General features: G+C 36.1%; 1 protein-coding gene across 1 annotated transcript in view; it reads right to left on the bottom strand.

Annotated features, from left to right (window-relative positions):
• Nucleotides 1-447: 447 nt before the first annotated feature.
• Nucleotides 448-18,160, bottom strand: part of LOC140235498 (uncharacterized) — a 19,735-nt gene continuing 2,022 nt past the window's right edge. Inside the window, exons 2-5 of the mRNA XM_072315522.1 lie at nt 7,122-7,275; nt 2,684-2,809; nt 1,680-1,904; nt 448-938 (exon numbers count right to left, since the gene is read on the bottom strand). Coding sequence (XP_072171623.1) covers nt 448-938; nt 1,680-1,904; nt 2,684-2,809; nt 7,122-7,275 — 996 coding nt within the window. The remainder of the gene's footprint in view (nt 939-1,679; nt 1,905-2,683; nt 2,810-7,121; nt 7,276-18,160) is intronic.

Below are 18,160 nucleotides of genomic sequence, written 5' to 3'. Positions count from 1 at the left end.
ATCTGTCATAAGTTGATATAAAGGAAATGTTTGATGGTAAAACATTAACTCAAAGAAGGAACGTCAAACAGCTATATTCTGATGAACTGTACCAGTATAGCAGGAGTATTACTTGTGGGAATGAAAAAGCAAACAGTAGAAGTTGATAGTGATTGTAATAGATGACCACTAAAGACGAATGTACTCTTTAGATATGAAGAAATTTTATGAACCCCATTTAAGAGTGTCACTTTTCTCTCATATATACCTTGGTCGGTCTTCTTCTTTTTTGCACAATGTCGATATTGTGCCCTTTATGAACAGCTCATGATTTGGTCGTGAGACTGGCGCGCAGCTGGTGTTTCGTGCGCAGCGATTACGTATACCCGTAAAGCGCAGTCATAACAGGACGAAACATGAAAAGTTCAATGAGTTAATCGTTGCTTGAGGATATCCATGTACCAACGATTAGATAACTTCTTGATCTGCCGATGAGAGATCCAGGGACAGCCTCCAGGAGGTGTCGTACCTAGGAAGTTCCGTCCAACCTTTGACCGTAGGGCGCTCTCTAGCGACAGCCACCGTAGCGGAGGTGGGTCTTACCACACCTGCTTTCATAAGAAAATGACACGTGACTGCTGTGATAACAAAAGACAAGACACCAGAGAGGGTGATCACCACCACGATCACCACGATATCCGTGGCGCTCAACTGACTCCAAAGTGAGCGCGATGACTGCTGGGGCGAGGGTTTACCCGACGTAGAGGGCGCTGGTTTGCCGGTCAGGTGTGGAGAGAGAATACGTCCTGATGCCCCTCTCATTCTCGTCCATTGGTCAGTTGTGGGTCTTGGATGCAGAGTCTGGCTGGACATCAATGGAACTGGCCAAGGTGATGTCATCATTTGGTCAGAGTTCTCAGACAGTCTGATTACAAGGCCGCCCTGGCTGGTTACTCTCACTACAAGCAAAAGTGCAAAATTCCATGGGATAATCTCAAGAGCTCAGCGTTATAAGCATAAGGAAAATATTCTCATTAGATGGATCTTTAGTTTTCACTTTGTTGTGAAACTAACACATTACAGGGCCAATGACAAGTTCCAAGCTTTATGGTAGACTAAAATGAATAAACAAATCTAAGACTTATCTGCAGAAACGATGATGAAACAATACTTTTTCTTGGCAAACGAAATAACTGAAAACGTTGAGAGAAAATCATTTCATTTCAAAATTTTATCTTATCCTTATCTTACATTTATTACACATTGGTCGTATTCTCTAAAAGGTGCTACTTGTTATGTCTTGATTATTTTACTAGTCACTGCATAATACAATTAAATTTAGATTTCTATAGAACCTTTGCATCCGATATTTCAATTCCACTTGTCGGGGTACCGAGATACACAGAGCAATCAACAGTTCATATTACGTTACATGGAGAAAATAATATCTCTAACGTTACGTTTTTACAATCATGTGCCACATAATAATGAATGAGGATTTTTATCTTGGGTTTGTATTTTCTTTATCGTATTATGTACAAGAAAAACATCGCTCAAACAAAAAGATATTGAAATGATTCAATCAAAATATTACCTCAATTCTTATTTCAAATGAATGTGTGTGATATCGAGTAAATCTTTTTGAGGGAATAGATTTGTGTTTAAGGTTAGACATTGTGTTTGTGTGCATGGCGACTCACTTTCATTATCACTTGGATACTCCTCGGCCAAACGGTCAAGTTGTCTGTAGCTTTTAGGGGGTGGTATGTACTCCGCCATTCGGGCCCGCAATGTAGCACCTTCCGCACACAGGTTGTCTTTGCTGGCTCCGTTCTGTTCACATTCGTACACTCTTTCTTGTGGGGTATTGGGCGGGCAGTAGGAGCAGCGCAGGCAGTCTAAGGCTGATTGGTCCCAGTAATACCCTATTTTCAGACGCGGCGCCAAAGTGATAAATGGAAGAATTGAATCAGAATGATGGCATCTAACCCAAAGACCCTATGGATTAAATTTCCGTAGGCTCAAAGATACACACACACACACACACACACACACACACACACACACACACACACACACACAAGAAGAATGACTAAACGTAGACGAATTGATCTCTGAGCTAAAAAAAAAAAGAAGAAACAACCCCTTGACTGCATGCATGTACCATTTATTATACACTGCGAGTAATCAATCTTTGTTATCCAATGTCATTAACACATTTTTTTTTTCCAAGATAATAGCAGACAGATGACATTGTATAAATGCCATAGGTACATTAGCGTTCACTATTACAATGACATAATATTCATTAACGTTTCATTTTTTTTTTCTGCCGTCCGAAAACATCAATAGGAAAAACTGATACAAGTACGAAAAAAAGATAAAACACAATTCGATTGCTCCAATGAAATACCTTCGGAATGTCAAAATCTGAGTTTGGATATATTGATTTTATGATATGATATAGCATTTTGTTATATCAAATTATTTTATATAAAATAGTAGTAAATTACATAACATTAGTGTATATAATAATTATTATACATCATGATACTTTATACATAATGAAATGACAGTAGTGTATCGATACAGAGTTAGGCTGCTTTGTTTTTAAATAGTGATACGCCATACCATGAATGAAAGTTAACTAAGAAAGGTAAATTACATGTATTGTGAAAGAATCTTACAGACGAGCTAAACCCACCTCTCGTACAGCTTGGCTTGCACACCGTGTCACTGGTCGGACTGCACGCCACCCTCCGCTGGTGTGAACTGCACCTGGTGCACGGCACGCAGTACTCTCCTAGGTTCCACCCCAGTGAAAATGACCCTGAGACGTTTGAAACCGCAGCAAAGATTATGATATTTTTCTTCTTTATCTTAACCAACAAGGTTGGCATCTAGTGTTGACACTACTCTAGTCCTGATGGCATTTCCTTTATTGTCTCATCACTGTAAAATAGCCATTGATACATATGAGTCATTCTGCATGGGCAGAATCATCATGTCAAAATGATGAATGCATCGGGTGGGATTCGAAGCCAGGACCTACTACCTAAAAACCATGGTCGTACGATGATGGAGAGCATAGAACTCTCCTTTATTTCTTTCAAAATTTACAATTTTATTCATATCACAGTTAAAAAGGATGAAATATAACGTAATTCACACGTATTACACAAAGGGATGACATAGGACATCAAAGAACAAAGTGGCAATAAGTCAGACTTAAAAAAAGAACAGAAAAGAGAAGTGAAGTAAAGTAAAGTGAAAGAAAAGGGTGTCCCGTAAAAGCGTCAAGGCCTTGCAGTGATGAGATCGCGTGACTGTAAAGAGTTCTACTTATATGGTAGGCCTATACTCCCATTCTGTGCACTTAGAAACACCAGCTTAAAGCACCTTATAAATGCAATGACGATGACGATGCTGATGCTGCTGCTGCTGATGATGATGATTGTTATTATTATTATTATCATTATTATTATTATTATTATTATTATTATTATTATTATTATTATTATTATTATTATTATTATTATTATTATCATTATTATAATTATTCTCGCATCGAATCACCCGATTAGGTTGGAGTAGAGAGACATGTTTGATTACTGATTAATCACTATCCAGATACTGTAAATAACTGATACTTTGATACGCCTATCTTGCTGTCATTCTTAAAATATGAATTAATCAAAAGGCGAATAATCATTGTTCTGAATATCAGCAACTGCAGTACAAGTTAAAATTAACCATGACCAGTGAAAAGTCATTTTCATAATTTAATGAAACAACAAAGCCAATCTAGTATACCTATCGCTTCATGATATTGAAGTAATGCTGACGACGATAATGATAATAATGATAATACAAATGATAGTGAAATATCATACTTTGACTGAATTGATATAGATACATGTTTATCTTTGTACGCATTGGCAGGATTTAGCATTGACCACTGAACATCGTGTTTGTGTTTTAAAAATCCATCTATATGAAGTCCATGCAAAGTTTTCAGAATATACAAAAAACATATAAAAGATTTTTACATCTACATAGTAACCATATTGAGAAAGTCATGACCTTGCGGAATATTTCTTAAAGTGAAGCGTTTTGTACTTTTAAAAGAAGTCTCTTTCAATGTTTTATTCATCTAACTTGCTCGACGCATCATTTCTCTGCACTTGTCTATGCCATTTATATCTTCTTTTTTTTTTCAATTTGTTCATATATTTGAGAAATATGTATAAACTATAAAATATATGTATAATATGATTTTTTTTTTCCCGTCAACGCACATATCTATACGAAATCCCATCACAACAGCGGTTAAGACTGTGGAAACAATGACGCTACATCACCAGTAGGTGGCGGTATTACAATCCTTGTCAGGTGCATGCATCAATTCGATCGAGAACGATATTGATTGAAGTGAATTTACTGCACTACTAATCTTCGCCCACCTCCACAAAGAATCGGTCATGCAAATCTACAGTGATGCGGTTAATCTGCCCATCGCTATTTTACAGTGGACACAAAACCAAGATTTGTTCATGATTCCAAGGGCTTGTTTTTTTTAAACCACGCCAGGGAACTTCCTGACTGCTTGTTACAAGATATAACACAATAATCATGATAATCGGGTCATTTCGGTGTTCTTTATTTTTTCCGGTGAGTGGCTAACAAGGACCAGCTGACAATAAAGAGATCACGTGACAATCGCTGAACAAAGATTGATAAAACACAATATCCGGTGGGATTCCCACTCCTCTACAGTCCTTATAAAAGTATGACTGGATTAAGGTCTGATTTCCATGCTTGTGAGCAACGTGGCTTGTAGTAATCTTTGCTTTCTTCTGATTTGTTTATTTCAAGAAACCTTTGTTTGTTATCTTTCTTATCTTATATTCATAGTTATATCGATGTTACTGCTATTACATTAAAGGGATGGTATAGTTTTTGGTGAAATGGGCTTCAGGTTTCGAACTTCTTTTTTAGATAATGAGAAACCTCTCATGAAATATACTTAATTCTAAGAGGAATTAAAAGTTTGTTTTAATGAAAATTAGTTTTGAAATGGCTGAGATATGAAAACAGCGGTCCTAATGTAATAAAAAGTGGAACACACCTTTTATGAGGACCAGTTTGTTTTACTTTTTTTTTTATATATCAGCCATTTCAAAACCAATTTCCAACAAATGAACTTTGAATTCCTCTTTAATAGTGTACGCTCTTCATAAGTGGTTTCTATTTATCTCGCAAAAAGTTTATAAAATCTTAACCGAAATACTATCAATCCCTTAAAACAGTTTGGCCAATGTATGCAATTCATAAATGTTCGGGTGTTCTTATCTAACAAGCTTCACAGGTTTTTTTTTTTTTTTCATCCAATTTTGATCAAATCAACACTGTTGTGTAGTAAAATTGTACTCTTCTTTTTCAGACAAACTTTTCGATACAATTACGCTTTAAATTTGGACAGATCTCCTCCCGCAGGGGGGTGATCTCTCGCTGGTGATATGACCTCCTCCAGGCTTTAAAGGACAAGTTCACCTTATTATACATGTGAATTGAGAAAATGCAGCAATATCAATGGAATACATCAGTGAAAGTTTGAAGAAAATCAGAAAAATCCATTCAAAAGTTATGGATTTTTGAAGTTTCAGAGACGCCATCGCTTGATGAGAAGACTACTACAGCTTTTGATGTCACACGTGTAGAACGATATAAAGAAAATGCAAAGAAAAAATAACATATTTTCACTTTTCTCGCATAATAAAAGAGCACTTGACTTGCTTCTTTCAGAAGGCAGGGGAATAATATTATACCTTTAACATACAAGACATACGTCAGTTACAAGTGAAGGGAATTTGTAGTTTGTTTGTTTGTTTTTTTTTCAAAAAATGAAAGTTGTGAAATTCTCTTTATCTTTTCCTTATCGTTCTACACATGTGACATCCCAAGCTGTACTATAGTCTTTTCATTCAGCAGCTACTGTGCAGAAACTTTAAAAATTCATAACTTTTGAACGGATTCTGTAATTTACCTCAAATTTTCACTGATGTCTTCTACTAATATTGCTGCATTCACTCAATTGACACATATATGAAGGTGAAATTGTCCTTTAACTAAAGCCAAAAGGTCTGTTAAACAGCTAGACTCTATCTCGCATGGCGATTTTCTGCTCGTTCTTGATTACAATTAGTAAACAGCGAGAGGGTCTTGATAAAGGCTAACGAACACCGAGGTTTCTCTTGGGATTCCCCGCCCCTATTGCCTCGACCCCCTGAAGAAAGCTTTTCAGCGGACCACTCATTGTTGTGGGTTTGTTTTTTCCATAACATAGGTAATGTAACAAGTATGGTTTAAAACTACATGTATCCATGCTTTTAAACCATTGATTACGTCTAATCAATTTTCACCTTGCAGTCAACCAATGTTTACTCAATATCATTTGCAATTCATTAATATTATATATTCTGTGGAAGAAGAAATTAGAAATACATTGAATCGAATTGAATTGAACTGAACTAATTAGAATAGGATAGAATTCAATTATATGAATTAAAAGTTTCCGCGGCCCCTGCACTGGTAATTTCTCTTAATATTTGTGGGGGAAATATACGATATGAACTCATAGTTCGTTAGTCTACTAATGAAATTTCATAAACATGTAGATAACGAAAGACATTGAAAGAACAGCTAAAAATCTAATAGACAGTAACTGAGGTCAGAGTTTGCAACATTCTGTAAACACATTCAGAACGTTAGTGTTATTTTTTCCATGATAAAGCAGAGTGTATGACAATAGGCTAGACTAGCCTTGAATACACAACAGAAATTTGAAACAGTTTAATTGATAGAAGTAGGCTTACAAGTATCAACAGAGACCAATGCATGAATCATTTTGATAATGGCAATTATGTAACACTAAATGATACCAATTACATGATAACAACAAAAGAAATATTATCATCATCATCATCATCATTGTTATCATTGTAAGCATCATCAATACCTTCATTATCAATATCTAATATCGTTATCGTTATCATCATGATTGTTATGATCATTTTTTACTGTAATCATTCTGCGGTGAAAAGAAGAAACGACCTCATGTTCAATAAGCTATTAAGTGTTACCTTTTTGGCAGGGCTGGCACACCGTATCAGTGGTGTTTGAGCATCGGGTGAGTACCCGCGAGCCGGGCGGGCAAAGGGAACAGAGAACGCAGCGGCTTGTGATATGATTGTTGGGCGTGTACTGGTAGAAACCTTCGTCACACGTCTCAGTCTCCTAGCAACGTAAGATACGATAATCAAGAACGAAACGGTGATTGCTATCGGATTCGATACTGTATGATAACAAACACTGAGTATCATCAACAAACATATTATTATATGTTTATTTACGACACTTCAATCTCTTAAGTGAAGATAACTGTCGGATATTTATCTCAAGAGTTAGAAACTTTATTTGAATATCATATACCTAAAAATAATTATCCTTAAAAAAAAAACAAAAAAAAAACAAAACATGTCACTAGATACGCCAGTGATTTGTCGATATTGTAAGGAAAGGTACCCCTTGAGAGCACTGGCTAGTCAATAGCGATAAAAGTGAATTAGTAAAAAAACAAACAAGTATACAAACAGACAAAAGCAAAAACAAAAACAAACAATAACAACAACAAAAGCCTGAATGGTCTGCAAAGAATTGAACAACGGGAGACATGCATGCTTGATCACAATCAAGCAATGACCTTACTGGTAGACCTCATATAGGTTCAGAAGGTAAATGTATACAAAGGGGTATTTTAGAAAGGCTGTTGCGCAGCAAGATTATTCTCATTCAAATGCTTTTGAGTCTTTTTGCAATCTATCCCCGAACCTGTATAATAATCATCGAAAGATAGAACATATACTGCCACTGTGAAATAATAGCTGTAAATTTATAGGATGGTGGTATGGATCTCAATCAGTAATGATTATCTATAAGAGCTATAAACCAGTCTTCTATTCCGCTTTTAAGGCCTGGCACTCTACTTTTTAAAACCTGCATTAGCATAAAGACCTGTGCTTACAACAGCTCGTCTGATTTTAGCTGAATTGCCTGTGTACCATGGAATCATTGCGTTCTGTTATTTCAACTTCAAGGAAATTTCAAGTTTTGGAACAACACTCCCAGTTCAAGTTGGCTCTACAAACTATTATGGCAGTTATCGTTGATCAATACGAAGTAAGTGCAGCTTGAACTGTGCTCAGTTCCATTGCCTATAAGTTTCTCATGTTAGGCCTGTTCTCATACAGCACAACTCAGGGACTTGGTAACAGTAACAACATTATTATTATTATTATTATTATTATTATTATTATTATTATTATTATTATTATTATTATTGTTATTATTATCATTATTATTATTATTACCATTATTATTGTAATCAGATGACAAGCATCCATATAAATTTAATAAAACAAATAATGCACATTATATTGTTCGGTCGGGCGTCAGTAAAAAAAAAAGACTACATTATACTTTATTCACTATACAGTCCGTCTAAGATCTATCGTCGGTTGTCATTACTATTGCACATGTTTGTATTACCTAATGATTGTCATAATTAATATGCTATCGCCATAATTAGCATCCTTATTTCTATCATCATCTATCGTCGTAGTTAATGCTGCAGAATATGATTAACATCAAGCCATCGGTAATACTGACACATGCATGAATGAGTTAAAAATGTCTTCAATTGCCTATTCACTTATTTGTGGTATGTATTAATTGTAGTGTCCACTGCATTCTGTAATATTTTATTACTTTTTTTTTTCAAATAATCGTTATTAAACGTATCTAACAGGAAACTGCCTTTGAAGGGCTTTAAGCATAATTATTTAGGCATGTTGTCGATTCCTCCACCATGTCCACTTTAAATGTATTCATGAATCTCATAATGTAAGCTGCAAAATATAACTGTGTGTTTTAACCCACTATGTGAAAATAAATTAATTTATTGAATAGTTGGTGAATTCAATAGCAATATTGAAGGAATTAGAAGTAGATTTTTCTTGGCACTTGCACTGATAAATGCATCATCATAATTATACTTAAATCATAAGAGTATCCAGTGACATGCAACATTGTTTTTGCGCATTGTTTTGCAGGTGATACTAACATAATTCCCTAAATTCCCGTCACTTACATCTAATCGAAGGGGCGGGGTCGGAAACGGTTTCTCTTCTGCTCATATAACCGTAAGGAAGTACGAGTACCTCCTTGATATAACAGATGGTGTGCCGTTAAAACGCTCCTATCAATCAGGTATATATCACGTGATCGTGGGTTTTCCCCAAGCACAGGGAGGGATCAGCAGCTGCCCAACACCCCACACCCGACACCAACCATCCAAAGTATTTTGTCGTTTTAGTTTTATTCTTTTTTTTTGGGGGGGGGGTGTGGTGCGCCTACAAATGAGCGCATAGATAATTCATATGCCAGACAGCAGACAACATCTGCGTGAAATATCATACGAGGTACTAGAAATGCTTCCAGAACATTCGACCGAGTCTCACCGGTTACGTGGCAAGCAATATGATTTAGCTTCATTCCAGAATAGAGTAATGCTAAGACTTGACATTATAGCTTTATAAGATTATATGTATCATTATGGTTAAATGAAGATACAGCACTTCACGCAATAATATAATATTTGCAGGGGTGTATGAAATTCAGTTGTAAACCTTTTTTTAACCGTTAATTGTTGTTTATATGCAGGGAGGTTTACCTCCTTGAACGGGTTTAAGCGAGATCGAAACGGTTGTCTTATTTTCACGACGTGCTGTCGCAACTCTTCAATGATGCCTTGAGGTCTGAATTAAAAGGGAAAAAATACGAAGAATATACAACCATAGCCTTCACAATTTGCAACCAGTGACACCTTTTTGAAAGCACAATGCATGTTGAGGTATGTAGCAATGTAGGCTGCCGCAACTCTTTAATGTTACCGTGAGGTCTGAATAAAAAAAAATGGTTAAAAATGACAAAGAATGACACCATCCCTTCACAATTTGCAACCACTGACACCTTCTTGAAAACACGGTGTATGTTTAGGTATGTAGGCCTAGATGAGAGTTTGTTGGGGGGGGGGGGTGGGGGGCTAACCAAGCCTGGAAATTCCCAGGTATAAAGGCCTGGTAAGAAGATAGACAAAATCACTTGCCGTAAATCCTCTCAGTGTGCGACAATGTTATTGTTAATCGTTGTTGGTCTTTCATAGGTCGTACTTTTGGATGATTGTTTTTACCGAAGGTTTGATCATCCTAAAATGAAATGAGGTACGTTTTTCCGAAGATCCGTTATTCCGAAACTCACAAATTCCCTATAGATGTTCGTTAATCTGTAAATGAAAGAGGGTTCGTTAAACCCGAACATTAACCATATATATTTGTGCCATTCGTCCAAACGTTCGTTTTGAATATTCTGAAGGTCGTTCATCTGAAGATAAAAACAAACACGTACTAACGAACCTTCGGGTATACGAACATTATTTCGTTTTTGGATTAACAATCAACCTTCTGAATAGCGAACATCACCGATAAATATAACTTTTACCAGACCAACAACGATCGACCTTTACATCAAAGGCATCCACTCACAATAAGTAACCCCCGGTGATTTTTACTACATTATTTTGTTATCAGTCCTTCGCCTGGGAATCCCAGGCATGGTAGCCTTTTGTCAAGGCCCTCTCGCTGTAACTGCTGGGCTCTCTTCACCATACAGCGAGAGGGCCTTGGCAAAAGGCTACAGGCATGGCGACTCCCAGCCTCCCAAACACACACTCAACTAACACTGTGTTTTCAAAAAGCTGTCAAAGGTTCGTTTTTCCGAAGTTTTGTAATTCCTAAACTGAATTAAGGTACGTTATTCCGAAGGATCGTTAATCAAAAATAAATAAGTAAGTAAATAGTTAGATAGATAGATAGATAGATAGATAGATAGATAGATTGATAGATAAATAAATGAATAAATAACTAAATAAATAACTAAATACATATAAAGAATGCGTGCTAACAAACCTTCGGATACACGAATCCTATTTCAGGTTTGGATAAACAAAAATTGTGAATAACGAACCTTTTCTTCTTCTTTTTTTTTCATCATTGAACTAACAAACTTTTTTTTTTTGGGGGGGGGGAACTCAACTTGTTACTAACGAAACTATAGTCATATTATTCCCCCAGCTTTCTGAAAGAGACAAATTAAGTGCGCTTTTATTTTCATGATTATGCGAGTATAGGGAAAATATGTTTAATTTTCTTTATATTTTCTTTGTATCATTCTACACATGTGATATCACAACGTTCACCTGTGTATAGTAGTTTCCTCATCCAGAGATGGCGGCACTGAAATTCCCAAATTCATAACTTTTAAACAGATTTTCCGATTTCCTCTAACTTTCACTAATGTACTCTATTTTATCTTGTTGTACGCATTCAGTCCACACGTGTATTAAGATGAACTTATCTTTTAGGCTGGGAGATATTCGTGTTAGACTGGGAGACATACGTAAAACGAAGACTTAATCAAAGCCACATAATCTTAGGGTTTCGACCAATTTGAAAAGACTTTTCTCATATGCAACGTTTATAGTGGCATGAAATTTTGATTAATGCCGAGAAGGTTGGGTCTGTGCGTATTGTTGGCAAAGCTGAAGATTTTGGGTTTTGCTTGTTTGTTTGTTTGTTTCTTTCTTTCTTTCTTTCTTTCTTTGTTTTTGGCTGGAATTCTTCTAACTCATCGTATCAGTTCAAGCTTCCTTTCATTGTTTAGGCTGTTTCGAAAGCCAACCTTATCACCACTGAACGAGGTCCTCTGATTCTGTTAAGTATATACAAATAAAAGATAAGGGCCTTTTATCCTTTCACCTGTAATAATAATCCATGTAGCATTATAACCACTGACGATCAACACGATGCATATAAATACCGATGTAATACATTTAGTTATATGTTTGCAGTCACTAAACAGGGTTAGTGAGATTAGCTTGGATAATCATACACCAACGATCTGTTAAACTTTAAAGGTAGGGGATACCTTTTACAGACCTCCCAAAATGCAGCAAAACATTAAATATGAACCTCAGGGGACTTGTTTAGGCCACTGCTGAGAAATTTGGAAGTAAACAGTTATCTACAATTTGAATAATGCACAAAACTCAACTACTCAGTAGTTCTGTGTGTCAGCCACACTTAAGCCTTTTTGTTGCAGTCTTCTGTATTTTTTATCTATAAACACAAATCTAAAAGTATAAGAGCTGAGATGTAATAACATATAGGTGTGTGGCAAGAATGTATATAGAAATGTTTGTAAGTTTTGATGAACTTTCTTCACAAAATATACATGATGGACACACATGCAGTGCATGGGTCTGCAAAGGTAGCCTAGTAATGTACTGGAATTTACGATGAGCCCCGAAAAAATTTCAATTCAAAATCTAACGGTCAATAAAAATGTACTAAATGTTACCTTCCACTTTCAATACTTTATGGAAGTTTCTAAAATGATACTCTCTTCGACATAACACTGTATTTATACAACTCTTCATTTGAGGCATGCAAATGGGATTCCCTACCTTTAAGTCTTAGAAAAAAAGGGGCAATAACCGTATACGGTTATTGCCTTTTTTTTTTCTAAGACTTAAAGTTAAATCCTAACACCAGGGCAACACTTTGATAATACTTTATGCCACTTCTATGATTATCACTACGGCCAGTTGTCGACTTTGTACTATCAGGTGGCGTATCCAGGCCACGAATGGGCGTTCTATCAAAAGCTGTTTCGTGCCTTTTATCGAAATGATTTACATGTAAAAAAAATGATTATAATAAAAAATGGCGCGCTGGGGAAAACCCAGCGCTTTGCATAGTGGTGAAGGCATCGATTGCCTCGGCACATTATCATAAGTTGAAGGCGTGTGCATGTCTTATGTCATGTTTGAACCATGAATAAGATACCTCTGAGCTGCACAGAACTTCTAGAACAATCCAAAACATTGATTAAAGTGTAAATTTGACAAGAAGAGATCATTTACGTTGCTCTGACCATCAGGTTTAACCATCCTTCTTATTCTAAATTATTGTTATTCTTGTTTGTTGAGCATTTACTCTTGATAAGGATGGCACGATCTCTCATACTTTATGTACGTGCTACCAAGATGGCTTATGTGTCCTCGCAGAGCGCAATTAACGAAATTAGTCATTAAAGTGTATGACGCAAACTGACAAACTTAACAACAAACATGGAAATGTTGCAGTTTTTTTTTATTTTTTTCTTAGATTAATAAGATGAATGATATCAATATAAATAAGTAGATAAACGAACATAAATATATATATATATATATATATATATATATATATATATGTATGTTTAATCAAGGTTATGTGAGTAGTACATGTATACACATGTACAACAAACCAGGTCCACCGTTTCATTCAAAACGAACGGCAGGTTAAAACACGTACATGAGATACAAAATAACTGTCGAAGTTTACATTACCACAACACTATCACACACAAACTGTCAAATATTCATCAATCAATCAAAATAATAATCAACCATATCATTACATTACAATGACAAAGGTGATATAATCACCTTCCGCAGTATCAATACAATAACTCTGCTGTAATGATGAAGTGATACAAACGTAATATATTAACCTATCATCATCATCATCATCATCATCATCATCATCATCATCTCATCTCATCTTCACTATCTTAAATTGTCATTTGACAATATATCCCACACCCCTAAAACAACCATCAATCAATAATCGAAACCATTTTCAGAATATACCAGAAACACAAATACACAATTCTACATTGTTCGGTTGATCCTTTACCCATAATCCACTCTTTCTCCATAAAATCACGACATAACAATACATGTGCCCAGTTCAAAGAAAATGCATGTAATGAAAACATTTCCAAAAATACAAACAATAACCAGAAAACCACGTAATCTCAATAGACAAAACAGTCTAACCTCAATTTTTCAAGCATATCATTTAACCATTTAATAACTCTCGACCCCATGACCTATAAGGTTCACCTTTCCCAACAGAAGCAAAACAAATCTCTCTCTCTCTTTCTCTCTCTGACGTATAGATATAGTACAGACACTCAGAAAAGAAAGTAGACACTTTTTCAAGTTTACATTTCTAATAGAATATTTGACTAGATGTTAATGTATTATTATGAAAGGTAATTTAATTGGCTATCAACTTGGCAGGTCAATAAAAAAAGGAAACTTTACTCATGAGTGAACATTTTTCATTTCTCTTCCCAGCCGCAAAACTAAAAAGTGCAAAAATTAACAAGTTATCATTCATATGTAAATGCTCTTCCATGTAAGAATAAGAATAAAAGACAAATTTAACAAAATAAAAAACATGAATTAAGTTGCAAAAACATGCCTACGACCTCTACAACATCTTTGAAGCACAAAAGGTCAATACAGGCTAAAGATAATGAAGGAAAAGGAAGAATTTTCCGTCAACTCCAAATTCAAATGAAGTGAGAGAAGGAGCAAAATTAACAAAATGGTAGGATTTTGAATTGATTTCTCAATTTTGGAAAATTGTAAATTACATTGTGTTTTTTTATTTGTCCCATGAGTTCTAAAATTACTTAAATGAATGAATGAAATAAAGATATTTTGTTCATTTCATCTTTTTCCCCTTACTCCCTATGTCATTTGAAGTTTGAGTTGACAGAAAATTCCTATTTTCCCCTTTAAGTTTCCCCACTTTGATTTTGCTTGAGTTTATAAAGAGATAAAGAGAACGAAAACTTATGTTTGCTATTTCATTCATGTCTCCCATTGTGTTAAACTGGTCTTTTGTTATTATTGTTATTCTAAAGGGCATTAGCAAATGAAAGACAATATGTCCATCTTTGCAATTTTTACTTTTGTGCCTTGGAGGACAAAAACAAATGTGTTCACTCATGCGTGAAGTTATACTGAGTAAAGTATATATTATTGACCTACTGTATAAGTTGATAGCCAATTAAGTTACTTTTAATTTGGTACATAACACATTGATATTCATCAAAATCTATGAAAATTATGAACTCAAAAAAGCGTTTCCTTTCTTCTTTTTTTTTTTTTTTTTTTTTGCTGAGTGTACAAAGGAATCCACGGACAGACGGACGGACCGACAAACGTACTGCTTCTGACGACACTTCGGGGCGAAAACATAATGGGTGTGGATTTATTACATACATGTATGTAGCTACAGTGAAACCCTTTGGATCTAGGTGTCGTACCTTCCCCCCGTCCCCTCATGCTCTCTCTTTTCTCGCATAGAATATCAAAAAGGGTTTAGAGAGTGTCTGAAAGAAATCATTCGGACGAATTTCGAAACTTGTTTAAAGAGGCATTTGTAGCCTCCACAGTCTCTGATACGTTTTGAGAAGTTCCTGAAGTCTTTCCTGTCAATGTCTGTAGAAATTTCTCTGGTATTTAAGCTGCCGTTTTCCCACCGTTTGTTTTTTCAGATCTCTTTTTCAGAAAAGACACTGCTTTAACTGCCGACTGGAAGATTTTCCTGTCCTCCTCAGGGCTTTTGTTGCTATTTACTTGTCGACGGAGAATGTTTTCTGCTCTTTGTTTCGGCTAGAGTTTTCGGTTCATGTTCGACGCATGCTCAGAGAGTTGTTTTCTTGGACGAAGTCGGGTTACGAAGCGAAGTAACCAACAACGGCTAATTTTATATGGCTGAAAGAATCGACGTCCTCCTTGGGAGTCAAGTTGCGGGGATTTAGGTGCTATGAGTTCTTTAAGTTCATTATCATTTTGTTGCCATTCGTTCCTGGCTTAATACCACTGAATGGCCAAGCGAGTGAAAGCCTCAGACTGAGCTATGTAAACGATGAGCAACAGGAGGACGGAATGCATTATACCTTTGCGGCCCATTCTGCACTTGCGAAGCTTGATCACGTGGTCCGTTAAGTGGCGCCACTAAAACCTTTAATATGGTAGCAGCTGGAAAGGTAGGGGCTGACGGTGATCGGCTAGTGGGGTGGGTCAGCGGGTCGTCACCTTTGACACCCATTATGTTCGTTATAACTTTCGAGTGAAAAATACAAAATAATAAATAATAACCTTTGCGGCCAATTCTGCACTTGCGAAGCTTGATCACGTGGTCCGTTAAGTGGCGCCACTAAAACCTTTAATATGGTAGCAGCTGGAAAGGTAGGGGCTGACGGTGATCGGCTAGTGGGGTGGGTCAGCGGGTCGTCACCTTTGACACCCATTATGTTCGTTATAACTTTCGAGTGAAAAATACAAAATGTTCTGCCGACAAGTTCTTAAATATTTGTCAATAACATATCATCAGGTTCAACGAGTAAAAACGTTGAGACACTCATCAAAACAGTATCAATGACGATGACGGCGGGTGCAGTCAAATCCGGAATTATAGGCGCAAAAATTTGCAGCGGTGAAAAACCTTTCCAAGATTGCCGTTGTTCCTCTATATATTTGTGGATATAATATATATGTATATATATATATATATACTGTATGTTTATCTGCTGAGTAAATGCAGCAACATTAGTTGAAAACAGTAAGGTTTGAGGGAAATCGGACAGTTATGAATGTACAAATTTTCGGTGCCGCCATCGCTGGATGAAAAGGCTACAACAGCTCGTGACGTCACTGGACAAGACAATGGTATGAAGATATAACAAGAATTACAGATTCATTTTCGATAGCATAATGATTAACAAATCTTCGATATAAAGAACATTTGAAAAAACTGTGGCCATGCAGGGAATGTGTACTTTTCAAGAAAAAGAAAGAAAGAAGACTTTTAAAAAAATTCTTTCAATAATTTCTTTATATCATTGTCCTGTAGTGACGTCACAAATAATTGTAGTATTTTTCATCCAACGATAGCGGCACCAAAACTTATCATTTCATAAATTTCAGCATATTGTCTTATTCACTTCAAATTTCATGATGTGTTCTATATTGCTGAATGTACAGTTTGTTTATCACTCCCTTTTACCTAAAAGATTGCTTCGTGTAATATAGGCACAATTTTTTTTTTCTGCGTAGAATACGAAAATACTATAATTGATGACAAAATGTCTAAATTTCCTCATATATAAATGGAGCACGTATGGATTTACTTCCGTATCATGTGCACGACTTTATACTGATGAATTTAGTGTTGAATTGGGCACTCATTTGGGAAATGGCTTTCATATGAAATATGAGGTATTTTTGCGCGAGCGTATTATAATATGTATAAAGGCCTTTAATTATACATGTGTTTGTGCATCGAATACACTTAATACCACTCTCAAATTTTAAGGGGTGGGAGAAGGATATGGGAATTCCATTCGTGGTCTCATACCAAGAATCACCTAAAAGGGTTTATCAAAAGTATCAGGCGTGTTGTTTCCTAGAAACTCTAAGATGACTGTACCGAAGCAAGACAACGCTCAAAATTAAAAGTGTTGAAAATGATACTACAAAAGCAAAACCTTAATAGCCAAATTTAGATACTGTATTAGCCATTATCAAAACGACAGTGAGGTCATCTGCTTGCGATAGTGATACATTGAGTCATGAGTTCATGACAGTTCTAAGCACTGGTCGTGTGGACTTATTTCCTTTTGAATGCAAAGATCGAATTACTGCGGTTCTTGCCGAGTGGGGAATTCAAAGATTCTCTTTAGTGTGATAATGACTTCACTTTTTATCTATCATTTACGTCGCTTTGCTTCTGCCTCCTAGGCAGAGAAGGCAAGGGTAATTACAAAAGATCTTATTGATTTGGCTCGGCAATCAAGTAATTAAGATCAACGTGAGAATTGCTGGGTTTCCCTAAATTAAAAACGACCTTCTCTGCCTAGGCAGGCAGAAGCAAAGCGACGTAAATGATAGATAAAAAGTGAAGTTACTATCACATTAAAGGAATCTTTGAATTTAGGGCGGTGGGTTGGCTAAGTCGGTAGCGCGTCTGCCTCACGATCCTAAGGACCCGGGTTCGAACCCGAGTCTGGACTGAGCAATGTTGTTTGTAAACACACCGTCCCCTCTAGCAAGAGGCAAAACATAAAATGGAGGTCCCGTGTATGAGAGAGTCACAGGTCA

This window comes from Diadema setosum, chromosome 11 (assembly GCF_964275005.1).
Source record: "Diadema setosum chromosome 11, eeDiaSeto1, whole genome shotgun sequence".
Taxonomy (NCBI): Eukaryota; Metazoa; Echinodermata; class Echinoidea; order Diadematoida; family Diadematidae; genus Diadema; species Diadema setosum.
Note: the sequence above shows the minus strand (reverse complement) of the source record. Positions and strands in the feature narration are given on the sequence as shown.